Raw genomic sequence first — 24,285 nt, 5'->3', positions numbered from 1 at the left:
GCAAACTGCCCTCTCTCAATACACATTGGCAGATTATGACTCTCATTGGACTTATTCTCAAGTTGCACCAATTACTTCCTTTGAAAACTCAGACATGGTGATTGATAAAGACATGCCAGTATATGTCTTTGTTTGCAATACCTTTCATTGAAGCCTAAACTTTTTTCTATTGCTACTTCATCGTGCTAAATCAAATGCATTCAGATTTTGGAAGGCATCCATGAAATTACCATATAATCTTTATTCCTTCTTTTATTGTTAAGAACTAGAAATAAACGAGAGACTTAGTAATCACAAACAAACTTGTTTCAGTTGCAAATTTAGAATGGAACATAACATCAATTGTTCGAATAGATAAAACCCTATGGCTTATATGGAACACCCTGCTTTCTTTGACTTACTATTTCTGACACGATTCTCCTTTAAAAAGTGTGATCTTCAAGGAATTTATTAACTCAGTTTGCCTTTGAGGCTGTTCTTCCAAAAGCAACACTATGTTAGTCAAAGAGCCTAAAATCAGATGTAGAATGTTTTGGAGCTTTTTATTTGAAAGACGTGTCAACAAATTGTTTATTTAAATAGTCATTAAAACTGAAACATGAGCTTCCATCTGTGAAATAGTTCAGTGGAGAGGGAACAACTGTTTACTGCAGTTGAGGTGAGAAATTAATGCTTAGTTAATTAGAATCCTGAGACAACTAGAATTAAAATATCAACGCCACTTCATTAATTAGCAGGAAGATGTTTAATTTGTATTCTATGTATGTGTAAGGATCTGAGGAGGGAGTCCTGAAGTGAAGAATGGAGTGCCAATGAGCTATTCTAGAATGCAGAAAGTTTTATGCAGTTTGAACTCAACGATTCTCTAGAAACCGTCTTCAGCTAACCAAGGGAGCAATTCTGAAGTATTTTGTATTCCTTATTCCTTATTAACAAAACAAGGAGTTTTGCACTGTCTAAGTGAAGTGTGTGTTCTGGAAATAGTTTATAAATTCATTCTCATTGAGATGAAAACACATATGTTCTTCATACGAATAATTGTACTATAAATGGTAAAAAGAAATGTAGTTGATTAAGAAAGAAATGGTTGGGAAGCGTCATTAAGGTGTTCTAAATGTCATTGATCTCTTTCTTTCTCTCTAAAAGTCATTAAAAGATAAAATAATAGAATCCCTGGTGGAATGTGGAATCATGGGAGAGTCCTATGTCTCACATAGCATGCAAATATTCAAGCAAAGAATGAAGAGACATTTTATTAACACTATGATCGGACAATGTGATTTCCATGAGATACACACAGTTCTCTTTTTTCTGTGATCCTTCGCAATGTGTCTAATGAATGTCTTCTTTCCTTCTGTGCTGTCTTAATTTTTCAGTTGGCTAAGAACTTTATGCAACTCACGGTTAACTTAGATAATACCTTAAAAGTGGGGATGGTGGGGAAACCTTCTATCTGTTTGCTTTCCTCAAAGGGAAAAATCACAAATCATATCTTGGTTTCAATAATTAACAGTTAACGGCAAGAGTTGGTATCTAAAGTAATACACTAACCCCTTCAGAACTGAAAACAAAGTGTGAAAAAGAGCAGCCTGTAGTTGAAAGTTTTAAACAAATTACACAGCACAATAAGTGTAAGACAAAAACCTACTCTAGCTTAGAAAACAGCTCCTTTTTACTGCATATTTGTCATGGTACATTTAAATTATAGTTTTAATAAAATACATCTTTAGATCAAAGCTGAAAGAAGACATCAGTAGTAGATCAGTGTATTCCATTCTTCTTCCGGATGATGGCTGGTTTATGTTTGTACATTTCCACACGCTTTTTCACTCCGTCCCATTCTCCTTATCTCACTCCTCCCGTACACACAAACGCGAGTGCCGGGAGACGAAACATCCTGGATTCCAATCACGTTTTGGAATATTCATCTGCTTACTAAATCCATGCAGTTTATTTTCAACGCCCGCTTCAACAACATGGCTTTGCTGATAACAGTTTTTCTACCCTCAATGGCAATATGGCAAGTGACATTTTTTATATTTCTCAGGCAAAGAAGAAAGCAAAATGAACTCTTGGAGGAAATACTAGGTCGGCTGATGTGAGCATCTCTGCTCACCTGCGATCTCTGTCAGGCCTCGGTACTCCGAAGAAAGCCTGCTGGGGAAGTTCCCCACGGCCTGGATTGCAATTGGTGGATCCCAGTTGAATTTCCCACCACTGTAAACATAGTGCCTTGGACATGTCCATCGTGTATTGCATTTTTTCCAGTTATTGTCTAAGCAAGTTTGCACTTGTTGGAAGTTTTGGGAGGTGGTGCCGCTCAGACACTTCTGGGTGCCCTCTCAAACTCGTGGGTCCTCCTGTTTCTACCCTTCTTACTCTCCTGCATGTGCTTCCACTTGTTGCTGCTCCCTTGAGGGTGCCCTGGCCTCTGCCGGCGCTGCTTTCGGTCCCTTTTCCACACTTGTTCACAGAACTCGTCCATCGTGTTCAGGTTCGGGTGGTTGATGAGCTGCATGAAGTCTCTGTACCAGACCTTCTGGCTGGGCGTCAGGCTGCTCGACATTTCTTTGGTCTTAGAGCCCTCGCCGTCGTCATCTTTATGAAGAAGTTCTTCCAAATGGTCCGTGTCGATGACTTCCAGGGTCACCTTCAGCAGAGTTTGCATGAATCCGTGCTCCACGGCGTGACACAGGTAGTTGCCCGAGTCCTTCTTTTGCAGACTGCGAAGCAGGAGCCCTTGTTCTGTCCTGATGATGTGGTCACCCACTCTGATCTAGGAAGGCAGAGGAAAGTGTACAGATTTAAGAGAAATGCAAGGTCTGCCACTCTGCTTAGAAAAACTTGATATTTGTTGAGGTGGGTTTTAGAAATTAACATTTTCAAGTTAAAATGTAAAAAAGTCTGTCTTGGACAAAAAGCAATAGTGTCTACCAATTGTTTCTCAGTTCCCTTTGAAAATTTCTGCAATACAACTGGTTCCCCCCCACCAATGGGACTTTCCAGGCTGTCCTGTTTTTTTTTGTTTTATTTTAAATTGATTTTTATTGAGATCTACATTTTTTTTCTGCTCCCCTCCCTGTTTTTATAGGCTACCTTTTGTTATCAAAAATACCCAGGATAACTGGGGGAAAGCAAAATGATACATTTAAAAGTCAAAAGCACATACACAAATATGATACAAAGTCAATATTAGATAATGAACTGGGAACTACAGGAATAAAAACCCAGAAAACAAAGTATTAAAAAGACTTCATTATATGACTTGTTAAGAACAGAATAACATATCAGTATTTAAGCAAACAGAAGAAAACATGTGTTTTAGGGTTGGTGACTTATTTGTCAGCTGGAAAGTTCTGGGTGTAACATGATCTGAGGGTCCACTCAGGGATACATCTAACCTCTCTTTGACTTTGAATCACCTTCACAATAGAAATCACAGAGAACATAACTAGTAATATACACAGCATCTTTACAGCTTACAATGTAATTCTATACCTAAGAAGGGCTTACTATGTCAAAAGACCCCAAACTAACAGGGGTTGTTTTCACTTTGGCGTTCATATTAAACTTGTAAAATTATATGCACTTAATATATTTTACAAGTGAATGAAGCATTCTGGTCAACTTTATTTAATACTCATAAGTAATTTAAAAAGCTTGGCACTTTCTGTGTGGTTTTCCTTGTTTAAGTTGTTACACTTATAGGGGGAATGTATCTATTGAGGAGGAAGAGCTTCCTCAGGCTGTTTTAATAGTTAGTAGCAGCATACATGGTGGACTCAATTTTTTCATTCTACATCAAGGATGTACTTGATTCTCTCCCAACTTTTTCTCAGTTGCAGAAGTTACACAGAAAGAGAAATGAGCATATATAGCAGAATTCAGTGAGCAAACTCCAAAATTCCAGGGAGGCTTGATTTTTTTTTCTTTTAATTCGCAAACGTAGGATACATTCATGCTTTATACCAGTCATGGCTGTAGTTGGAGTGGCGGGCTGTGGCCCGGCTCCCACATGGCTAGCTTTATACCCGAAATAACAACACACAAATTGTATTCTTTTAAACACTGCTTTGGCCCATTAACTCTAGCCTCTTATTGGCTAATTCTCACATCTTGATTAACCCATTTCTAATAATCTGTGTAGCACCATGATGTGGTAGTTTCCCGGGAAGGATTTTAACCTGCGTCCATCTTGGAGAGGAGAGCTATAGCATCTTCCTCATTGCCTTCTTTCTCTCAGAATTCTGTTCTGTCTACTCTACCCACCTATGTTCTGACCTAACAGGCCAAGCAGTTTCTTTATTAATTAACCAATGAAAGCAATGGATAGACAGATGTCTCTCTTCCATCACATGGCAAGAAATAAGGACTCTGAAATATGTGCCCAGAGTGCTTCCTGGGCAGGAACTCTTACCCAGCTGCATTTGGTTTTTTTTTTGTAGTCTGCTACAAAAGCAGCTCACACTGGGTGCTTGTCTAAAGATCTATTGTTTGATTCTCCACTGTGTTGGGTAAGTATTTTCCTTGCTCCAAGTCAACAGTACCACGGTGATTTAGCATATGTATCAGACAGAAATAATTCAGTCAGCTGAAGTCCCATACCTCCTCCTTCCGATCGTCATTTCGCCTCTGAAATTGCCAGTATACCAAGGCTCTCTGTGACTTTGGACTGCATTCCAAGAACGTGCTACTATTCTCTACTCCATAGATGATTCTCTGCTCAAGGCTGTGCCCATGGTGATTATCTAGGCAATGATAAGAAGGGGAAACAAGAAAATGTTAATTAGTAACTCCATTTTCTAAAACATTTATTTGGAAATGCGGAAGAGAAATTATTGCGTATGTAGAAGTCATTTTCAGGTCAATAAAAGATGAAGAGCAAGTCAAGGATTTCAAAACACAACTACTTGCCTCAGTATATGAATCCTTTTGTTTTGGGTTATAGAGGCAGAGTTTTGTCTACCAGCAAGTAGCATCAAATGAACAGAACTGTGCATGTTCACTATAACCTTGGGTCTTTGTACTATGGACTCAGGACAAGCAGCCCATTTGTTATCCTCTTCCCTGGCAGGAATATTATTAGATTTCATTTTTGAATAAAAGAGCTGTATCTGACAACTCCGTTTGCTGCTTTGTAATTGCTTTTCATCTGTGAAATTAAATTCACCTAGCAATACTATCTCACAGTTTACAAAAGGTAGAGCTCAGAATATTTATGCTCCCCACCAATAACTTCTGAAGAATTCACAAGTTTGTCCTGAAGACCAACTGATGTCAAATGTTTGGGATGGCTCAGTGGAAACTCACATAATTACAATGCAATATGGTTTCAATTGTTCTTATTTAAAAACGACATACCCTTTGTTATTTTCCAGAGTTAAGCTGTGGACCATGGCAAGAGCACATAATAAAAGGCAGCAATACAAAAATCTGTTTCCTGATTAAGTTTCTATTATTTTGCCCTTTTTGTAACCTCCTCCAATGTGGTAACTGAAACATAGCTCAGATCAAAAGTATGACACAGAGAGGCTAGGTAAAACTCAGCAAGAGAACCAAACTCGGGGCTATCTTGTGTAATCCTGTTTCCATTATGACATCCTGAGCAATCTGGAACTCATTAAATTAATTTAGAAAATAATAAATATATTTTCACATGCACAGAGAGCTGACAGTGTAGACAGATGAAAAATTTCTCTTCTCTCCTTCAAATTCCGCTAGGATTTTAATTTTAAAAATATTTCCCCTCCTCTTCGGCATCACTTTGACAGTTTTACTCTTGTCTTAATCAACATAGTACTTTTGTCTGTCATAAGCAATAGGATTTGCTTACGCTAGGCTTAAAGCTTTTGAAAACTTCTATTCTCATCCCTGGTGTAGCCTATGCTTCCCACCGCCCAGCTCTTGGTGTGCAGTAAGGAACGTCTACCACATCATCATTCTGAGCCTCAGCCTCCTCTGTCTGCTTATCAACTGACAATCCTTCTGACCCTGGCACATAGATCTCTCCCTTCTTCTTAGACATCAATGCCCTGAAAATAGCAAAGGATGCAATTTACAATGAAACTAAATGACAATTAGTTGATTCTGATTCACATTGTTTATCACGCTTGGTACATACATATATTTGTATTTGTATGTGTATGTACATGTGGACTTTAAGTTCCATAGTGAATGTGACATGCCTTTCTCCCCTCTCTACATGTCTCTGTGTTACTCTGTAAGACATCTGTTCCCTAGACAGAGGAGAACTTCTGGGTGCACCAGGGCCAGCAAATCTGGGCCTCATAACCTGCCACAAACAATTAGAATGCTTTGCCATGGAAGTCGATGGTGTTTATATTAAGGGTAAACTTGCTAGATCAAGACATGTTTGGACACTTGGAAAGATAGCCTTCACTATATCTCAGTGCTTGAATTGCAACATATATGATGCCACGATAACAGAAAGTCCCACTAACATTCTGTTAACACCCATGTCCTCTGGGCCAAATATTCTCATGAAGGAATCTATAAATACGATGGAACCATCAATAGAAGTCTACGTGTTTTTGCTGACGCATAGTGAAGAAGACCAGTGTGTCTTGATTAGTAGAAGAGATCTTCATTATAAATGGGTGTGTCTGTGGACTGGAGAGATGCTCTGGAGGCCAGAGAAATGCTACTCTTGTAGGTTTGGTGCCTACAGAGCAGCTAACAACTGTCTGTAACTCCAGTTACTAGGCAATCTGGGGACGGCCCCCAGCCTCTGTGGGGACTACACAAACGTGATACACATATATACAGACAGACAAAACATTCATGCGCACAAAATCAAAACACAATCTAACAAAATCAAAATACGTTTAATAGGAATAAAATGCGATATGCAAAAGTCTCAAGTAATGAATCAAAATATTTTTGAAATCGTAGTCTGACTTGTCTCTTTGCCATTTAAATTAAATATTCCTTGTAGTACTGGGTTTTATTTAATTCAGATTTTATTTTCTTTTTAGTCTTTTTATTTCTTTTCTTTATTGTCTTTTCTAGTAGGAACAAAACTTTCTCAAGTAGCAAGAGAAAATCACCCTAGTAACAGGTATGTTCTTATACGGAGAAAAGCATCTCTTCTGTTCTCTTTATATTTAAGGTTCACACAAAATGCTGTATGACTTAACAGAAAATTCATATCATGATGCTTACTGTTCATCTTTGAATGTAATGCTTTTCTTTAAGAAACATGATAATCACCACATTCTCAGTACCCAAGTGAGGGAGCAGCACCTGGCTATTTTGGTTCATGAGCTTGGTGTCTCTAGTTAGTTTGCTTTGATAACTACTTTTGCCAATACCTTAAGGACCGTTTGTCTACTGAGGTGACTCCTGCTTTTTCACCCTTTAAACAAAGAGAAAGAGAAACATCTAGCTAACAACCAGCGGCCCCCTACATCCTGTTCTAATAACTATTTGTCACGATCAGCACAGAGATGTCCTCCGGTATGGCTTCAGTTACAGATTCTCTTATTTGTGTTGTTAGGTTGATTCTCTGCCTCAGCCGGAAAGATAAAAGGTAAATTTCCATTGTTTTCAGTTTTTTTTTTTTTGTGAATTTCTCTGTAGTGTGACCTATGTACCGTTGCCAACTTCTAATCTAGGACTAGAACGTTCACGTAGATGACCTCAGCCAAATGCCCTACACTTCAGTATTCAGAAGCAGTCACTTTGCCAAATTCATATTTACTTCACTTTATGCTTTATAGATGCTGTATAAACATTCTGAACGTGACGTTCAGGAGGAAATGAGGTATCCATTATCTACTTTGACTTTTCTTCCCCCAGCGACTTGCAAAGCACTGGGCAACACAGGAAATGCTGAAGATACAACATCCAAGCTTCACTGTCTCACGACCCCTGTCACAGCAATCCTTTCTTCTCATAAAAAGGGGTACACAGGAGAAATATTATTTCCATTGTTATCTTCTCATCATGCTCTATATTTTGTTCATTATCTATTTTCAAGCATAGTATTATTTTGTAAGAGCACCATACTTTAATTTCATAGAAGACATTGAAGGCAGTTATTCCATTTGAGTCAAATGTTTACCAATGACATAATGTTCATTAAAAGTTTCCTGCAAGATATAAAGTCTTGCGTATTTGGGATTATGTTGTGGGAGGTCCTTCTGCTCCAGCCTATAGCCGCTGAGATACCAGCCCATTGGGGCGTGGTTTCTCTCCCTTTAAAAAAGCTGCCACTTCCCTCTCCTCTCTCTCTTCACTTCCTGCTCCGCAGGGGGCTAGACTCCCTTCCCGGTTGCGCAGAGGGCTGACGGTGATCTGTAAGTTTTTTCCCCTTTAAATAAATACCACCCTATTAATCATAATTCCAAACTGGTGTGGCATTGTTTGTGATTTACGCCTTCAGGATTAGTATAATCTGAAATCTCCCGCTGGATCAGGCAGATGCCCGGAGAGCAGCCGTCCTGCAACAAAGAATGTTAATGGATAATTTATTCTATCAAAGCTGTGTTGGACTGGGAACGTGGTGGGTGCTGAGGACGCCTATAGCAATTCTCTACTGTGCTGCTCACTGGGTTTACTGTCACAACATTCTGAGTCTGGAGCCTGCTGCCTTGCCGTCTTTTCTGTATGTCCACCTTTGGGAAACATTATTTCCTGTTTTGGGAGTTATTAAGATTCTTTTATAATGACTGGTTAGTGAAAATGAACTCTGTGATTCTCCTCCCCTCTCTGCTGTCTTAGAGAACACCATCAGGCAGATGGGTAACATGCCCATGACATCTCAGTAAATGTATTCTCACTGGTGACTTTGTTCTCTTACAGAACTTACTCTAAGTCTTTCTCTTCACTGCCATTCATGCTTTGTTTTATTTCTGCTTTAGTAAAAGAAAAATGATTATAAACTATCTTGAACATATTATAAAGATTTATAACACCTAGAGAATATGTATGTAGCCAGAACTTTAACTTTTTTATTTCTTAAAATACATCTTGGTGACGTCATGATGTGGCTTCCATGAGATGAGATTCTCATTTACGATGCAGGGATGGAACTGTAGCCTGGGCTGGCATGAAACTCACAGTGCCCCTGCCTCAGCTTCCTGATTGCTGGGGTTGTAGGAATGCACTATCACATCTACTGTGATTTCTAAACTAGCTAAGAAAAAAATGTTTAAATATATCCTTGTTACGTGTTTAGAAGATGCCAGAACTTTACAACCATACATCTAGCTGTCATCCAACAACTGGACATATCTTACAAATGGAACTTTATACAAAACTGTTAAAAAAAGTAATAAACAACCATTTTGCAATTTAAGTCTCTCTCAGACCATTAAATTACAAAAGAAAAACCCAGAATAATTCACTATAATCTTGCCGGTTAGGGCCTGAAGAGAGGACTAGGTGGTCAGGAGAACTTGCTGTGCAATCACTAGGACCTGGCATTCAGTCCAGCAGTGGTCTATAACTCCATCTGGGAGTAGTGTGCAGGCAGGAAAATGGCTGGGGCTTGCTGCCTTCCAGGCCAGTGAAGGAAACATAATCCCCTGGCCTAGAATATCAAGAGACATTGCTTCAAGAGATAGAAAAGACACTGGGTCTCTTCTTCTGGTCACTCTGTGTGTGCACACATAGATGTGCTGAAACCCCTAGATGGAGAGACACAACAGATAAGCAAGTCTCTCAAAACTAAACTAAGCTGAAACTGCCAATTGTTTGTCAGTGAAGAGGATTAAAATTCCATCACCACTGCTCTTTTTATCAATTTTATTTTAATTTGAGAAAAAGCAGAGATAGTTCTCAGAAAGTATATTTGGCATTATTAATGTACTCCCATGGCTTCAACATATTGTTGAATGTGAGTGTGTGTATGTATTTTTATGTTCATACACATATATTTAAAAATATTGATTTCATCACCAACCCATCCCTTGTCACTTTTTGGCCTGTCTTGGGTTGAAGGAGAGAACACGTTAGACAGGTTGGATCTACAGAGACTTCCGCAGCTGCCTCTTTTCTCTGTACTTGCACCATTGGGGCTTGTTTTGAGGGAGTCAGAACATAGGAGACAGGTAAGAAGAACAAATTTTCATGGAGAAGGAACCGTAACAGAAATCCTTAGTAGAGCAACCGCACACAGTGGTAGTCTACCAATGATGCTGGTGCAATGGCTGTTGCAATAGTTTCATTGTTCAAAATAAAATTCCATGTTGAGTCCACACTAAGGCAAATCGTATCATTGCCTTTAATGTCGGTGCTACTTTCCTTTAAAGCATTAAAGAATGCCCCTCAGCTTTAATGCTTCATGAACTGTCCCGCTCCTTGTGAAACACGCAGTCCTATTATTTGCAATTTTTGCTAAATTGATCATTTCTCTCCCTTAATATGCCTACCATAATTTCAGCAGAAAGGCAATCAAGAAATCTTATCAGATATCTGCTGAGCAACGAACATAAATAAATACACTGTATTTAAAAGTGGAAATCTTATATAATTTGATACCCACAGGCATAGACTATAAGTTTAATCAATATAAAATGGCAAAAGTATTATAGTCCTACTATGATAGAATATTTCATTAAACTACTAGTTAAATGGATATATTTTAATTTTAATGATAACATAATTGATTTGAGATGTAGTGAAAGATATGTATGATTAAGTATATTACATCTGAAAATTATAATAATAAGAGAGCAAAGCTATTTGAGGTGTCATATGCATAGTGTTACATTTTTTTTCATGAAAGCCTATGTTAGCAGTGGCTCATAAATAATGTACATTTTCAGAAAGAAACAATCTAATTTAAAAAATTTTTCAATTGTATTTTATGCTATAGCCTTTTGTCCTGAAAACTACAATAGACATTAAGAGTATAGTTATTAACCTGGTATAATAAATTCTCCTGGGTTCAACACTCTGAATAGAGCAGAACAATTGAGAGCAACTAAATATTAAAATTATTTAAAAATCAGCAGTATGTTTGGATAACACAATGTTTCAATATGTTGCAGCAGCTAATGACAAGAAGTAATGTTTCTGAGGAAGCAATCTTCAATTAATCATTTCCTCTTTTAGTGGAATAATTTATGGAAATGAAACGAGGCTAATAAAGCAGAAAGAATGGGAGGAAAGAAAGAAGTTAAATAAATTGCTTCCTTTTGTAACAACAGAAAGTCATGATATCCATCATTTGGCCAGAACTATCATGTTGCTTAAGGCCTTATTTAGCATTTGATTCTCTTCCAATAGCACGGAAATAGAAGGGATCACATTTCAGCTGCCCATTTATTTCTTCTCCATTTTAACCCCATAAACATCTTCCAAGATTGAAAGGGGAACAAATGTAACAATCTTGGAAAATACAATGTCATCCAGGAGACAGATGGATGAGGTACTGAGCCACATAGTCATTCCTTCTTCGATTTCAGGTATTGGATTTTGATGTGTTTTTCCCTTATTGAGAATTGGGTTTCACAGACAATAACCATAAAAATCAAACACAAGTCAAAAGAGAGGCAGATAGATAGAAAGTAATTTCACTAGTCATCTTGGATACTTTGGAAATATAGTTACTAGGTTATGAGATGACAAATCAATTCTAGTTGTTTTTCCACACTGTATTTGTAATATTTCTCATTTATATTCCCTGTGAAGCATCAAGCAAGAAAAAAGGAAGCATTGGCCCACCAGTCTCGTGAAACATAAAAGAGTAGCATTATGTTCTTAAGCAACCGATCATTATGTCTTTCTTACTGATATGTAGATGACTATCCAGAAATACAACATTTTACCATCCCAAGGATTTCAAGTAGGTGAAAAACATCTTTGTAGCAGGCAATCACAAGGCATATCATGGAGGACGGAGTTATATGTCATGGAATAATAAAAAAAATTAAAAATGAAAATGAAGAAAAAAATTATACCATAGCCTTTCCATGCATTTTACTTCTGCAATGGAGATGATCAGCAAGCAATTTACCAATTGTCTATATTTAGGGGAGTGAAAAATCTAAAATATAAATTACAGCATGTGAAAAGAATCACACTTGTTTATCAGTGGAATTTCTGTGACATGGTTTTTCAATGTTCGTGGTGCTGGTTGCAGCCATTAGTCTGTAACTGTTGATGGACTGTCATGCAGGCAGGAAAGCACATTCCTTTCTGTTTAATCCTTCTCCTAGAAATGTGACCAACTTCAGTGAAGATTAACAAAAAGACTAAATGATATCTTACAGAAAAAGTATATATCGATTGATAAAGCCTATTAAAATTATAAACTACATTTTAGGCACAAATCAGGATGTGTTTTTTTTGTTTCTGGGTATTACTTATCCATTAGGATATCATGTTTTGAATTGTAATATTCAGGTACTTTTCATTATTTCTCCTGTCTTTGAGTTTATTTATTTGAATTGGTTCTTAGGTAGTGCTGGTCAGCATATGGACAATGAGAGGGACAGGCTGATGGGTGAGAGGATCTTAGCAGTATCATTTTATAGGAATTATTTTATTGGAGAAGGTAAATTTCTAATCACTAATTTGATAGCGTATTTTAGTTTTAGAAAAATTGTTCTGAAACAATGATGAGATCAATGTGCTTGTTGGGAAATGAAACATGAGACTTGGAATAGAATAGTTATACCGGCCACAGCTATATTCTCTTATATAATATTACGACTATAGTGTTTCTTAGTACAGGGCATGATGAGAGACAAAAGCTTAAAGAGTGGTGTCAATATACATATAGTTACTGTAATATCATGAGTCTATGTGCAACATCTGGTACATTTTATTTTCATGATTTTATAGTGTATGCATTACCAAAAAGAGCAAAATAATCTATATGCCAGAGCAACATTGCCATAGGAACAATTGCTTCAAAAAAAAAAAATAGAACAGGAAACATAGAATTTAATCTTTCATTTACTTTCCCCAAGCGATTTGATGGGAGATAGGAAACAATCATTTGCAGAAGCAGAACCCTCCCATAAACAATAATGAAAATACCATCTTGTATTATAATGACACTTGATCCTTTTACCTTTTGGAATTAAAAAGTACAGACAGCGTAGAATTCATCTTTATAGTAACTAAACTTAAGTGCACAAATAGATTATTTTGGGCGAGATGAAGATTTTTGTAAAAAAATAAAATAAATGAAAGTATTGCAAACCTCACACACATTTAGTCCACATAACTGGTTGTTTGCCTAAGGCAACATCTAAGGACAACTGTTCTTCATTGATTGCTCAAGTGGAAAGAGTTTCAAGGACATTCATAAAAGCCATAGTAGGCAATACCATAAGACTTGCTCCTTCAACATATTCTCATTACATCTGAACTGGTCTGAGTTAGCTGTGTCCTACCTTTGCTCTTGATCAGGGTTGAAGCTTCTTTATTTCAGAAGGAATTCTTCCTTATCTTTCTTCCCCATGTCAAACTCTACTGACCTGACATATGCTGGGATTAAATTCCCTGTCTGAAGATATGGGTCTACCTGGTTTGTGTGAATGCCAATCTTAAACCTTCATTACTGATGTTTTATAAATCAAAGAACAGTTTGGTCCTCTCTTTTCTTCCACTTACGATTATGATTTGGCATTTTTTATTGTTTCCTTCATTTGCATGGGCACTTATTTCCCCCTTAGACTTTTATGGAAGATTTCATCTGAGAGAGTGAATCTGGAATCCTATACTAGATGGCCATTATTGGGCCATTTTGTTTCTTAGCAACTCATGGTGTAGTAAAACATTTAATCTTCTTCACTGTCACTTCTTCGGTGGCATGTCATAATTTACGGAACTCGGGGTTTGAAAATGATGACATCAACATCTAGATCAGATCTCAAGGCTCCTCTTTGGGTTAAGTGCTCATTATCATATTTGGAATATGGTAGAGTACAGGTCATAGAATCATTTTTTTCAAAGTACTAAACTTGTGGTTTAGTACTGCCAAAGTGATTTTATGAAATTTGGGTATGATTTTTGATGCCAATCAAGACATAAATTGGGATGGGCTAGCTGCAGAGATAATTTAGAAGATTGACTTCTGTTGCAATTTCATCGTGGGACACTATAAAGGAACTGCATGTATGCAGAACAGCCAAGAAAGCCATTAGAAAGTGAAACTGAATGAGGCCACTTAATTAGAAGATAGGGCATAAAGTATCTCCATGATCCAGAAATTTAAGATGGTGGTATGAATTTTAAAAATGAAGCTTTTTGCTTTCTGGACACAAAAATCATAAATCGTGTTACGGCTCATTTTGGTTTGAAAGGAGGGAGGAAAGGGAGACAGTGGAGGGGTAATTGAGTTGGCCAGTCATTTTCTTAAATGTGAAGTTGGACAAGCTCCAATTGCAGGCGTACTCTCCCTTGAGGGTAAGGAATGGACTGGAAACAACCTGAATTCTACATTAGTATTGTGCCTGGCACGTTATAGAAAGACACAATTTCCCAGCACATGTACTATTAGGGCTTGATACTAAGGCTTTGGTTAAGTCGCCACGGTGCCGGAGAAGAGTGTTTTGGGATCAAGGGAAGTGAAGTGGATTTTTCTGTTTCATCCAGAACAGTCGAGACGACTACTACTTTGCACAACAAGAACATTCAGGGAGGGCGTGTTGAAGGTTATATCAGAAGTGCAATTTCTTCCACCTTAATTTCAAGGTATTTTATAGAGAGTCACTTTATTAAAAACTCAGGATATATAAAATACAGTGTGTTTACCGTTACAGCTGGAAGCGATCATACTGAAGTGTATAATTTGGCTGCATGTTGCTTAGGAGCTTTCTGTGAAAAAAAAAATCTCATATCTCTACCTGTTTCCATATGAGCACATATGTTTTATTGAATGTGAGAAGTGACATTAGCAAGACAACATGCATGATTTAAACAGGGGTGGATTCTGGATTGGGGCCCATTTACTTTCAAATATTGACATCTATTATTCGGTGATAATTCACGGATCCCTAATGGTAAGACTGAGCCTGGCCAAATGGGGATTCCTGACTGGCTCTCCACCCATTTGAACTTTACTGTAACCTATGGTGTGTATGCTTTAAATTTGTTCAATTAGCAACAAAAGCAGCCAGCGAGCACAGAGACCCTCGAGGAAGGAGGGTTTTATGGCTTTGGAATTTTGTGGGCTCTTTGGACCTGTAATCCCATCTCAAACCTGAAATAGAGGTGGTTACCAACCAAAAAGAAACAATAGATGGAGATCTTGCTACACTAACATACTCCAATGCCTTCTCATTCCACAGCTCATATGGATTCTAACTGGGCTGTTTGGAGAAGAGCTCTCTCACACAGTCCTCTCTCTTTACCGCTAAGCAGCTCTATGCACTTAGATTTCATAGGCTTGAACCAGCACAAGGCCACCCAAATATAGCTTCAAAATGAGAAACGTTGCCTCAAAGGAAACCATTCAATAATCAACAATGTTGATTTGGACATGTCATATTTTAAAAAAGTCTTTGTTCACTTTTTTCCATTTGTATATGAGATATTTCTAGCTCCAGTAGATATTGTTTTTGAAATAGTATAAGAACTTTGCTACAAAGGACTGCTAACCACTGGAGACATCACCAAGATGATACATGTATCACTGCTATGATTCTTAGAACAGTTTAGCCATAGGTACAAAATTAACTATTATTAATCAAATTAGAGCCCACAGTGATATTTCTCTGTGTGTGCATGCAAACATGTGTGCATATTCATGTGTGCATATGTAAGGATGTGGTACACAGATAATGCACATGGCCACCAGAGGGTGCTCGTCAATGTTGTTTCTTGGGCAATGAACTTCTGGCATCTGCCTGTCTTTGCCTTCCAAGTATTGGGTTACAAGGACACTCCATCAAGCCTGGTATTTAACACAGGTGCTGAGGATAATAAAGCTTAGTCACTTTACTAACTGACACATATCTTTAGCACTTATAATGATATTTCTTAATAAACGGTATTATGTAAAATCATATTGCATTTCTGAATATGATGTTGGTGATAAAAATGTATCTCTTTTTCCTTGATGCTACTTAGTTCAAATCACTACTAGAAAATTAAATATTAAGTGTTTCCATTATTCTTTGAAATGCTTTGGTGATTCATTACCGTTCATTCAAAATTACTGAATGTTTCTAATATTCAAAATTTTATATTCATTACAACAATGTAAAAAGCCCACAAAGATACCTATGAATTATAGTCTGACTAAAATAACTTAAGTTTTTCCTGCTTTTGTTTGTGATATTTATCTGTACCTATCAAGATACAAGCACATAAATTCTTCAATATGATGAATTAATAATTACTAGTTCCTCATTTATGAAATGATATGGTCCAATATTTTCACTTGAAATGAATTCGTGGAAAATTAGTAGCTATTCGATAGTGAAAATGGAGACTGCTCCCTGTAAAACTTGGGGATAATGTGCTAGTATAGACACTTACCTCAGTCTAAGACAGAGCTAAAACTTTGCTCCTATTCTCTGGTCTTTTCCTTCAAAGTCAGGAGAGTAGCCCACAGGAAAGTCATTGACCAAGAATGTGTAAAGCGGGGGATTTTTAAGCATTTGCTCCAGCATCTCCTGATTTTCCCACAATTCCACCAAGGATTTTTGAAACTGATGCCAACACATTGCGACTATGAACAAGGGGCCTGCATTTCAAGAAGGTAACAGATCTTGCAATCTGTGTTCAAGTGCTATGTGTAGTGGTGGCTCTCCTTTAGCGTACATAAAATAAGACTATTCTAGACACCTAGTAAATCAAATAAAAATTAACCAAGGAATAGCAAGAGTGTCTTGTGATGCTGTCCAAAGCGCCTGCAGAGAAAACAGGGTAATCACGGTCGGGGACAGTGCCCGTGCTTTGTGTACTAACTATTACTTTTTAAATGCTCATTAGTGTCACTGCCATTGAGAAGTTTCCCCAGCAGAGGGAAGCACAGCTTCATTATTAATATCATAAACTGAAATAGGGAGAAGGAGCTTGCATTCCAGTGATATATTTTAAATGGAGGTTGGCTGATGTTTCAGATTAAATAAGCAACTGTGTCGTTTAACAAGTCTTAATATCTTGTAGAAAGCATACAGTGTATTGACTCCAAATTGCCCACTTCAAGGAAATATACAATTAGTATTTTAATGTAAAGACATTGCTTCCTTGTCCATCTGACTGAAACAGAAAGAGTATACTGGCTTAGCATCATTGGCATATAGATATATGGCTTCTTGGTTGATTTTAACATAATTTTTTTAAGTTTGTTTGATATATTTTAATGAATTTCTGTTGCCCATCCCTTTGGCAGGCTAACATGTAAAAGTAGGTCCATAGACCTGGCTTCTCTTTGTCCATGTAAGAAATTTGAGTTTTATATCTCATAGAAATCTAAAATCTTGAATTTCTTATACCTGTGATCATAAAGCTACTCCTGTTTTGTGCATTCTTCAACATTTTTTTCCCATCAGACCATATTTCCGTTAAGCATTTGAAAAGATGTATGCGCTCATGGCACTTGAAGATGAGAGGGTTAAAGACAAGGAGTGTGACTTACCATGGTGTTGTAAGTCTGAGCAGTGGGTTAGCGGGTCTCCATTTCTTATGTCTTGTCGTCTTGTGCGTCTAAAATAATTATATTTAAGAGACATTATTCTATCTCTGTTTTTCCAGTCAGGAATTTCTGATATGAATGAAGAATCAAATCTTATTGACTACTACAGACAATAAAACAAGACATGCATTTGCATCCGGTGTGGCTGTGTGAGGGGTTAAAGGTGATCAAACTGGAAATACAAGATCCTCAATTCCAGCAACTACAGCCCAAGGTCTTTAAACTGTTTACTAGCAGACTTCCTTGCCTGTTTTCTACCAGGTATCCATCAACAATAATCTAACACCGGGAATCTCTGACCTTAATTTTATATGAAATGAAGTATAATATATTTAAACAGCAACTCATTTATTCAATAAACATGATTGAACTACTGTCTAAACATGATTGGACTATTGTTCTCATCATCAACGTGGTTGTAAGCTTGAAAACTAAAATTCACATGAATGATGATTTCCCTTACTGCTCAAACCTATTTTTAAAATATACTGTTGTCTAGCTTTCAAACATTTAAACCAAGAATTCTTTCTTTTATTGCCTTTTAATTTTGTTATATCAGTATTTATTGTGTATCATTTGATCTTTTGTGGAAATAGGATTGAATTGAGGGCCTATTGTATTGCTCTATCATTAAAGTATACCTCCAACATGGGCTCCTTCTTTGTTTTAGATAGGGTCTCATCCTATAGTCATGGCCAGTCAGCTGGGATTTCCGGTACATACCACCATGATTGCCCTATCCTATGGTTATGATTGCAAATCCGTTTGTTTGTGCATTGGAGAGAGTAGAAACACAACCAAAAATGTTAAACCTAAAGGTAAGTTCTCCTTTTGCTAGGAGAATGGGTGAACCAAGATGGCCTTCTCTTTCACAGAAGAGAAGAATGTACATATCACACTAGAGTTCATGTTCTTTCCAGGGTTCTCAAACTGTACGTGAAGAGTCCTGCAGTTAGACATACTTGGAACAGGAGCTGGCCTCCTGCTACCCTATACAAAATAGATATGAAAATGGAGAGATAAGAAATATAGAGAATGGCTGTATGGAACACACATGGAAAGTCTGGTTGTACTTGACCAATTTTATTTTCTTTTTTCATCAATTTAAAGGTATTATCTTACAATAAAATTAGTTACCATCCTTGAAAAGGAGCGCCTTTATTGGTCATTGAGAACTGTCAACATGGAATTCATTACAGTACCCATGAATTTAGAAGTCAAAAGTATTCAAGGATTTCTATTTGTGGAAAGAGTGAGACTATCAAACAGATGTGCACATTTGAAAATTGAGCCAGAAAGAGAATTGTGAAACCTGAACCTTAGAGCACTGGGAAAAGTCTTTCTCAATGCCCAAGCTTTAAAAGCTGCTCTCAGAGCATCTACATGGTATAGGGACTCTACCACACTCCTCAAACACGTATCTAGTGTGAGACACGTGCAGTTAGATCAAGTAAAATCTGGGAGTCACAAGAAGAACAAAAGCCCAAGTGAAACACTTTTGGTCTTAATTTGTGTGTGTGTGTGAGAACCACTTTCAAATATATACATACTAGTTTTAAGTGATAGTTGTTATCTTTATCTCTTTTTTCTCCTTCTTTGATAAGACATACTTAAAATTCAAACATCTCTTTACCAAATTTTGTGAAGCTCTTCATTATTATTTAAATTAAAAATGCTCCTCATTTTAAGATCAAATATGAATTCCATATGTACATTTGAGTAACACAACAGTCCCCTAGAGCTAAATAGCTTTAAGAAGAACAAAAATTTAACCTTAAGCAATTCATAACTGCCACAGTAATGAATGCATATTGTAATGTATTGAACTATCCATAGTTTCTTTAATCAATATACATTATCTTCGAATTCAGCTAGTTTTTTCTACCATAAAATTCCAACAGATTATGAAAGCACTAACCATAACACTTAAATCTAGAATTTTGCAAGATTAAGAAATCTCTGTATGTACATGGTCTGCATTAAGAATATTTACATTTAGTATCGGTGTGATTCTGTGTTCCAGTTGTATGTTAATATAATGAAGTTACTTTGTTGGTGAATGTCTTTACAAAGATATACTTTATAAAGATATACAATTTATTTGTTGTATGTATGTGTTTGTGCATCTGTGTATTCATGGATGTACCCTGAGACCAGAAGAGGGAGTTGGAGACTCTGAATCTGGATTTACACATGGTTGTGAGCCGTCTATATGGGGCTGGGTACTGAGCTGGGTGTGGTCCTCTGTAAGAGCAGTAAATCCCTAACCACTGAACCATCTCTCCAGGCCCAGTGGTGGATGATTTAATAGTAAGACAATGTTATCTAAAACACCAATGAAAATATTTAAGTGGATGTTAGGATAATGCTTTCCTATTATATTTGTAATATTCCAATGTTACAGAACACACTTCAACCACTGCAAAAGGCTGATATACAGAGCTCCTTTGGAAATGCTGTCCATGCTAAAACAAAGTTAGATTGCTCCTAAAGTGTACTGGTTTAGGGATAATGGTGACTTCCTGTTTGAAGAGGTCAGTGTGCATGGTAGTAGACTTAAAGGCACATTAGCAAATTTCATATTTTTTTATTCATCCATTATTATATCTTCCCAAAACAGTAAGTATCAATAAAGAAAGGCAGCTATCAACAAAGAGTAGAGAATATAGTTATATTACTGCTTTGTCAAATTAAGAACTATTTTTATTTTATTAAACACTAGTGAATTAATCTGTTTGCAATTTTAGGATGTATATAACAGTTCTTTGTAATATGAGAGTACGTCTTGAAAAAAATATTACATTAATTGATTATATTACCATTCTGTTTTATTGTTTTTATTTTAAAATTTTATATACAATGGATTTTATCATATTTTTGCTTTTTCTCAAATCCCCCTTCATCCTTGCCATTCTTTAAGCATTGAATCTTGCATAGGAAGCTGAAGTTTTGCAAATTCTCTATGTGTTGTTCTCAGTCAACTTTTGTTTGCACTTGTCTGCATTGCGTATGCTGTAAATGTATTTTGAGCATATAGATGTGTGTGTGTGTGTGTGTGTGTGTGTGTGTGTGTGTGTGTGTGCCTGTACTCTTGTGTAGGTCAGACCTTAGCAACGAGTGTCTTTCTCTGTTGCCCTCCACCACTACATCTTCACCACCACCATCATCATTATCATCATTTTGAGACAGAGTTTGTCATGAACGAAGAGCCAGAAGAACTCTGATTTGTCTGACACCAGAGCTCACCAATTTTCTCACAGAGAAACTGATCAGCGAGCTCCCTGGTCCCTCTGTCTCTGTACTCCCTACCCTCAGCAGTATAGACGTGGGACTTTTTACCAGGCTTTCCCCTGGGATCTGGGGTTCTGAACTCAGGTACTCGTGCAATAAGCACGTATGCACTGAGCACCTTTCCTGCACCTGTCAATAATTTTCAAATCGAACAATAATTTTTATTTAGCAAATCCCTGTAAAAGAACTGTAAGTATTATAAAGATAACACTCAAAACACGTAAGTAGTATATACATACATACCCACATGTGCAAATGAGATCTGATTATGTAGCTTTATGCTTCAAGTTAAGGCTCTATAAACACAGGATGATGTAGGAATAACAGGGACATATAATTATTGAGGTGAATAAGGAGATATATTTAGGAATATATTAATGAATATTAACCCATATTAATACACCGAGGACACCAGTGCAATGTTTTTAAAGATAGGAAGAAACTCTTGGCTTTCACTGTATCTGTGTGTATGTGTGTCTCTATGTATTGAAACAGTGAAGCATGTGCCCCATTGCATAGCCGCACACGTGAAACTGGGGTGACAGCCTCGTGTTTCAGAGCTCTTCTCCCCCTGGGCTTGAAGCAGGATCTTTGTTGTTTGTTGAATATGCACAGCAGGCTGGCTGACTTGCTCTGTCTCCTGTCCCATCTCACTCACTACAGAAGCACTGGGAATACAGATGTGCACACCACATCCAGCACATGTAGATTTGGGGAATCACACTCAGCACCTCACACCTTCATGACAAGGACTGTACCCACTAACACACTGACCCAATCATCATTTTCACTGTTTAGGCTTAGGATCTTCTATATTCCTTGGATTCCATAAAAGCAAATGAACTCCGGTCTGTTAAGAAATTTATTTTCATTTGGTAACATAAATGGCCTTATTAAAAACGGGCCATAATACCTCTAGATAGATAAAAGTAGATAGAACATTGAGTTCAAAAGGCACAAGGCCCAGACTTAGCTCTATTTTTTCTTCATAACTTTTTTGGAATTTTGGCCCAATTTCTCCCCTTTTAAAATAAAACTGCAAATCTAAGTTGCAATGGTAGGAATTTAGGGATATTGTGTTGCTGTCCTAAAAGTCCTTCAGTTATTGGTTCTCATTTAGGATTCAACTTTCCTACTATTCATCCTTCTTCTTGTCTTGTGTTTTTTAGAAAATGGGAAAACAAAACAAACAACAGCAAAGTAACAATAAAAGTCCTGTCATGTTTCTACCTCAAATCTCTCTTTAATTGCACAGAAAGGCAGTGCGCTTCTTTATAAAGGGTTGTTCTAGAAAGCAAATCAGTAAGTCTGCGAAGAAACATTGTATTTCTCCTTTGTTGTTCGCCTTACCTTTTGGCAGTGGGAAAGTAGCGGGAGCATGATGACCCATCCCAGGCACAGTAAGGGTCCCGGGCTAGGCAGCATTCGGCACAGGCTTTGCCATAAATGTCACAGCGATGCAGAGGAAGCTGGACGACCCCAGCAGCTGAGCCGATGTAGAGCTGTTGCTGTGGATGAGTTAAGAAAACACTCGTTGGGCTCTCTTTTTTAAAACTATCATGTTTAGACTCATTAATAATACATTATATTTATGGATCATAATTGTTTAGATAGTTTCTAAAGGTCTAGCAGACAGTACAGTTTACAGTGAAGTAGAAACCAATTCTAAGCATCTGACTGCAACAGGAAAGAGAGAGATGGTTTTCCCTCACTAGAGAATTGATTAATGATATAGTAAGCCTCAAGTAAAAATTTTATGTAAATGCTATGCCAGAGGACAGGTCCTTGGATAAAAGCCACTGTTGCCAAGCCTAATACTCTGATGGAGGCTGTAGGGACCCACATGACGGAGGATGAGAACCGACATTCCCAAACAGTTCTCTGTCCCTCACACCTGAAAACTGCACTGTGACATGCCCCCACAACATGAATAAAAACACAAGTTTTTTAAAAATTTATGTGAATACGGAGACATGTAATAGTCCATAGGCAAAAGACTTTAAACTTTCCTAGGATATGGATGAAAACTGAGTTTTAGAACAACTTCATTGTGAACAATAGGATGTCATTTGACGTAAATTGCTTGATAGTCAGAAATGGACACGTTCAACTTTGCTTTTCCAGAGACTTTCACTTACAGACTACACATGTGTGTGTGTAAGTTGAATGTCCACTAATGTGTTTAATGAAATTTAAGAAATTATTAAGGAGTGTTTTTATAGATAATAGGTCAGTGCTTAAAGCTAAACAATATTTTTATAAAAGAATAGCATGAGGTAAGAATAACAAATCCAGTTCCTTGTACATACATTTTCCTTGTTAAATATTGCTATTTTAAGAAATACAATAAATAAAATTATTATGCATATTAATAGATATTTAATTTGTTTAGTCATATTCATTTTAGTGTTATCCTGAATGAGTTTGTAAATAAGCACAGATAAAATTGGTTTTTTTTCTTAGTAAGAGAATATGTTTTATCTTTTTTAATATAAGGAACTTAGATATCCACTGTAATAAAAATGAGGCAGATATACCATACTTAGCAAATGTGAAATTACTTAGGGCTCTGTAGCCATAGCCAGAAACACAGTTGACAACAACGAACATGAACATGATGGCACTGACATTAATATCCTAGGCCATTTTGATACTTTTGAGACAGTTTCAGATAGCCTAGGCTATCCTTATTCTCCAGGATCCTGTGCCTTCATTCCAATCAAATGTTTGGACTATCGGTGTTGCACCTAACCCTGGTTTTGTGATCCTATTTGAAAGGGTCAGTGACCAAATTGGCCATGCTATCAAAAGAACTTATGCTTGCCTAATAATGTTTCAGAAGCATATGCCAAATTCATAATTATAGATTTATGCGCATAGAGCATTGGAGTAGGAAAAGAACTGCCCAGACCAAGTATCTATATCTGACATTTGCCTTTGGGGAAAAATAGAAAAAATGTACAGTAAAAAGAGAAAAAGCAAAGTGAGGAGAGCCGTCAAATGAGATATGGTTATGAAAACCCAAACTCCAATAAATTGTCCCAAATTAAATGCAATTCAATCTCATTTTGATTTCATCATAATTCTCCAGGATTACTAATGATACATAAAATAATCATGCTATTCACAGAAAGCATAGTGACTAGCAGGCATCACTGAGCATAATCCAGTGACTAGCTAGAAACCTGATGTGCTTTTTCTGCCCAATTTAACATCACCGTAGGAGATTTCGCTAGTCTCCTCATGAGATGAGGGCCACGAGCAGGATGTGATTTCACTATCTAGAAGGTTAGTTATATCGTCACTCGTCCCCCCTAAAATGCTGTCTCACTTTAAAAATGCTTCTAACAGTGGATGAAATTGAGTCCTAT

General features: G+C 37.1%; 1 protein-coding gene across 1 annotated transcript in view; it reads right to left on the bottom strand.

Moving 5' to 3' along the window:
• Nucleotides 1-221: 221 nt before the first annotated feature.
• Nucleotides 222-24,285, bottom strand: part of LOC121434769 (semaphorin-3A) — a 307,219-nt gene continuing 283,155 nt past the window's right edge. Inside the window, exons 16-19 of the mRNA XM_041633730.1 lie at nt 22,265-22,422; nt 17,567-17,634; nt 4,606-4,748; nt 222-2,776 (exon numbers count right to left, since the gene is read on the bottom strand). Of these exons, the coding sequence (XP_041489664.1) occupies nt 2,321-2,776; nt 4,606-4,748; nt 17,567-17,634; nt 22,265-22,422 (825 nt within the window). The 3' untranslated portion in view covers nt 222-2,320. The remainder of the gene's footprint in view (nt 2,777-4,605; nt 4,749-17,566; nt 17,635-22,264; nt 22,423-24,285) is intronic.

This window comes from Microtus oregoni, unplaced genomic scaffold (genome assembly GCF_018167655.1).
Source record: "Microtus oregoni isolate MIOR12 unplaced genomic scaffold, Mior012 000044F_ref0000062, whole genome shotgun sequence".
Classification (NCBI taxonomy): Eukaryota; Metazoa; Chordata; class Mammalia; order Rodentia; family Cricetidae; genus Microtus; species Microtus oregoni.
This window is presented reverse-complemented; position numbering and strand designations above follow the sequence as displayed.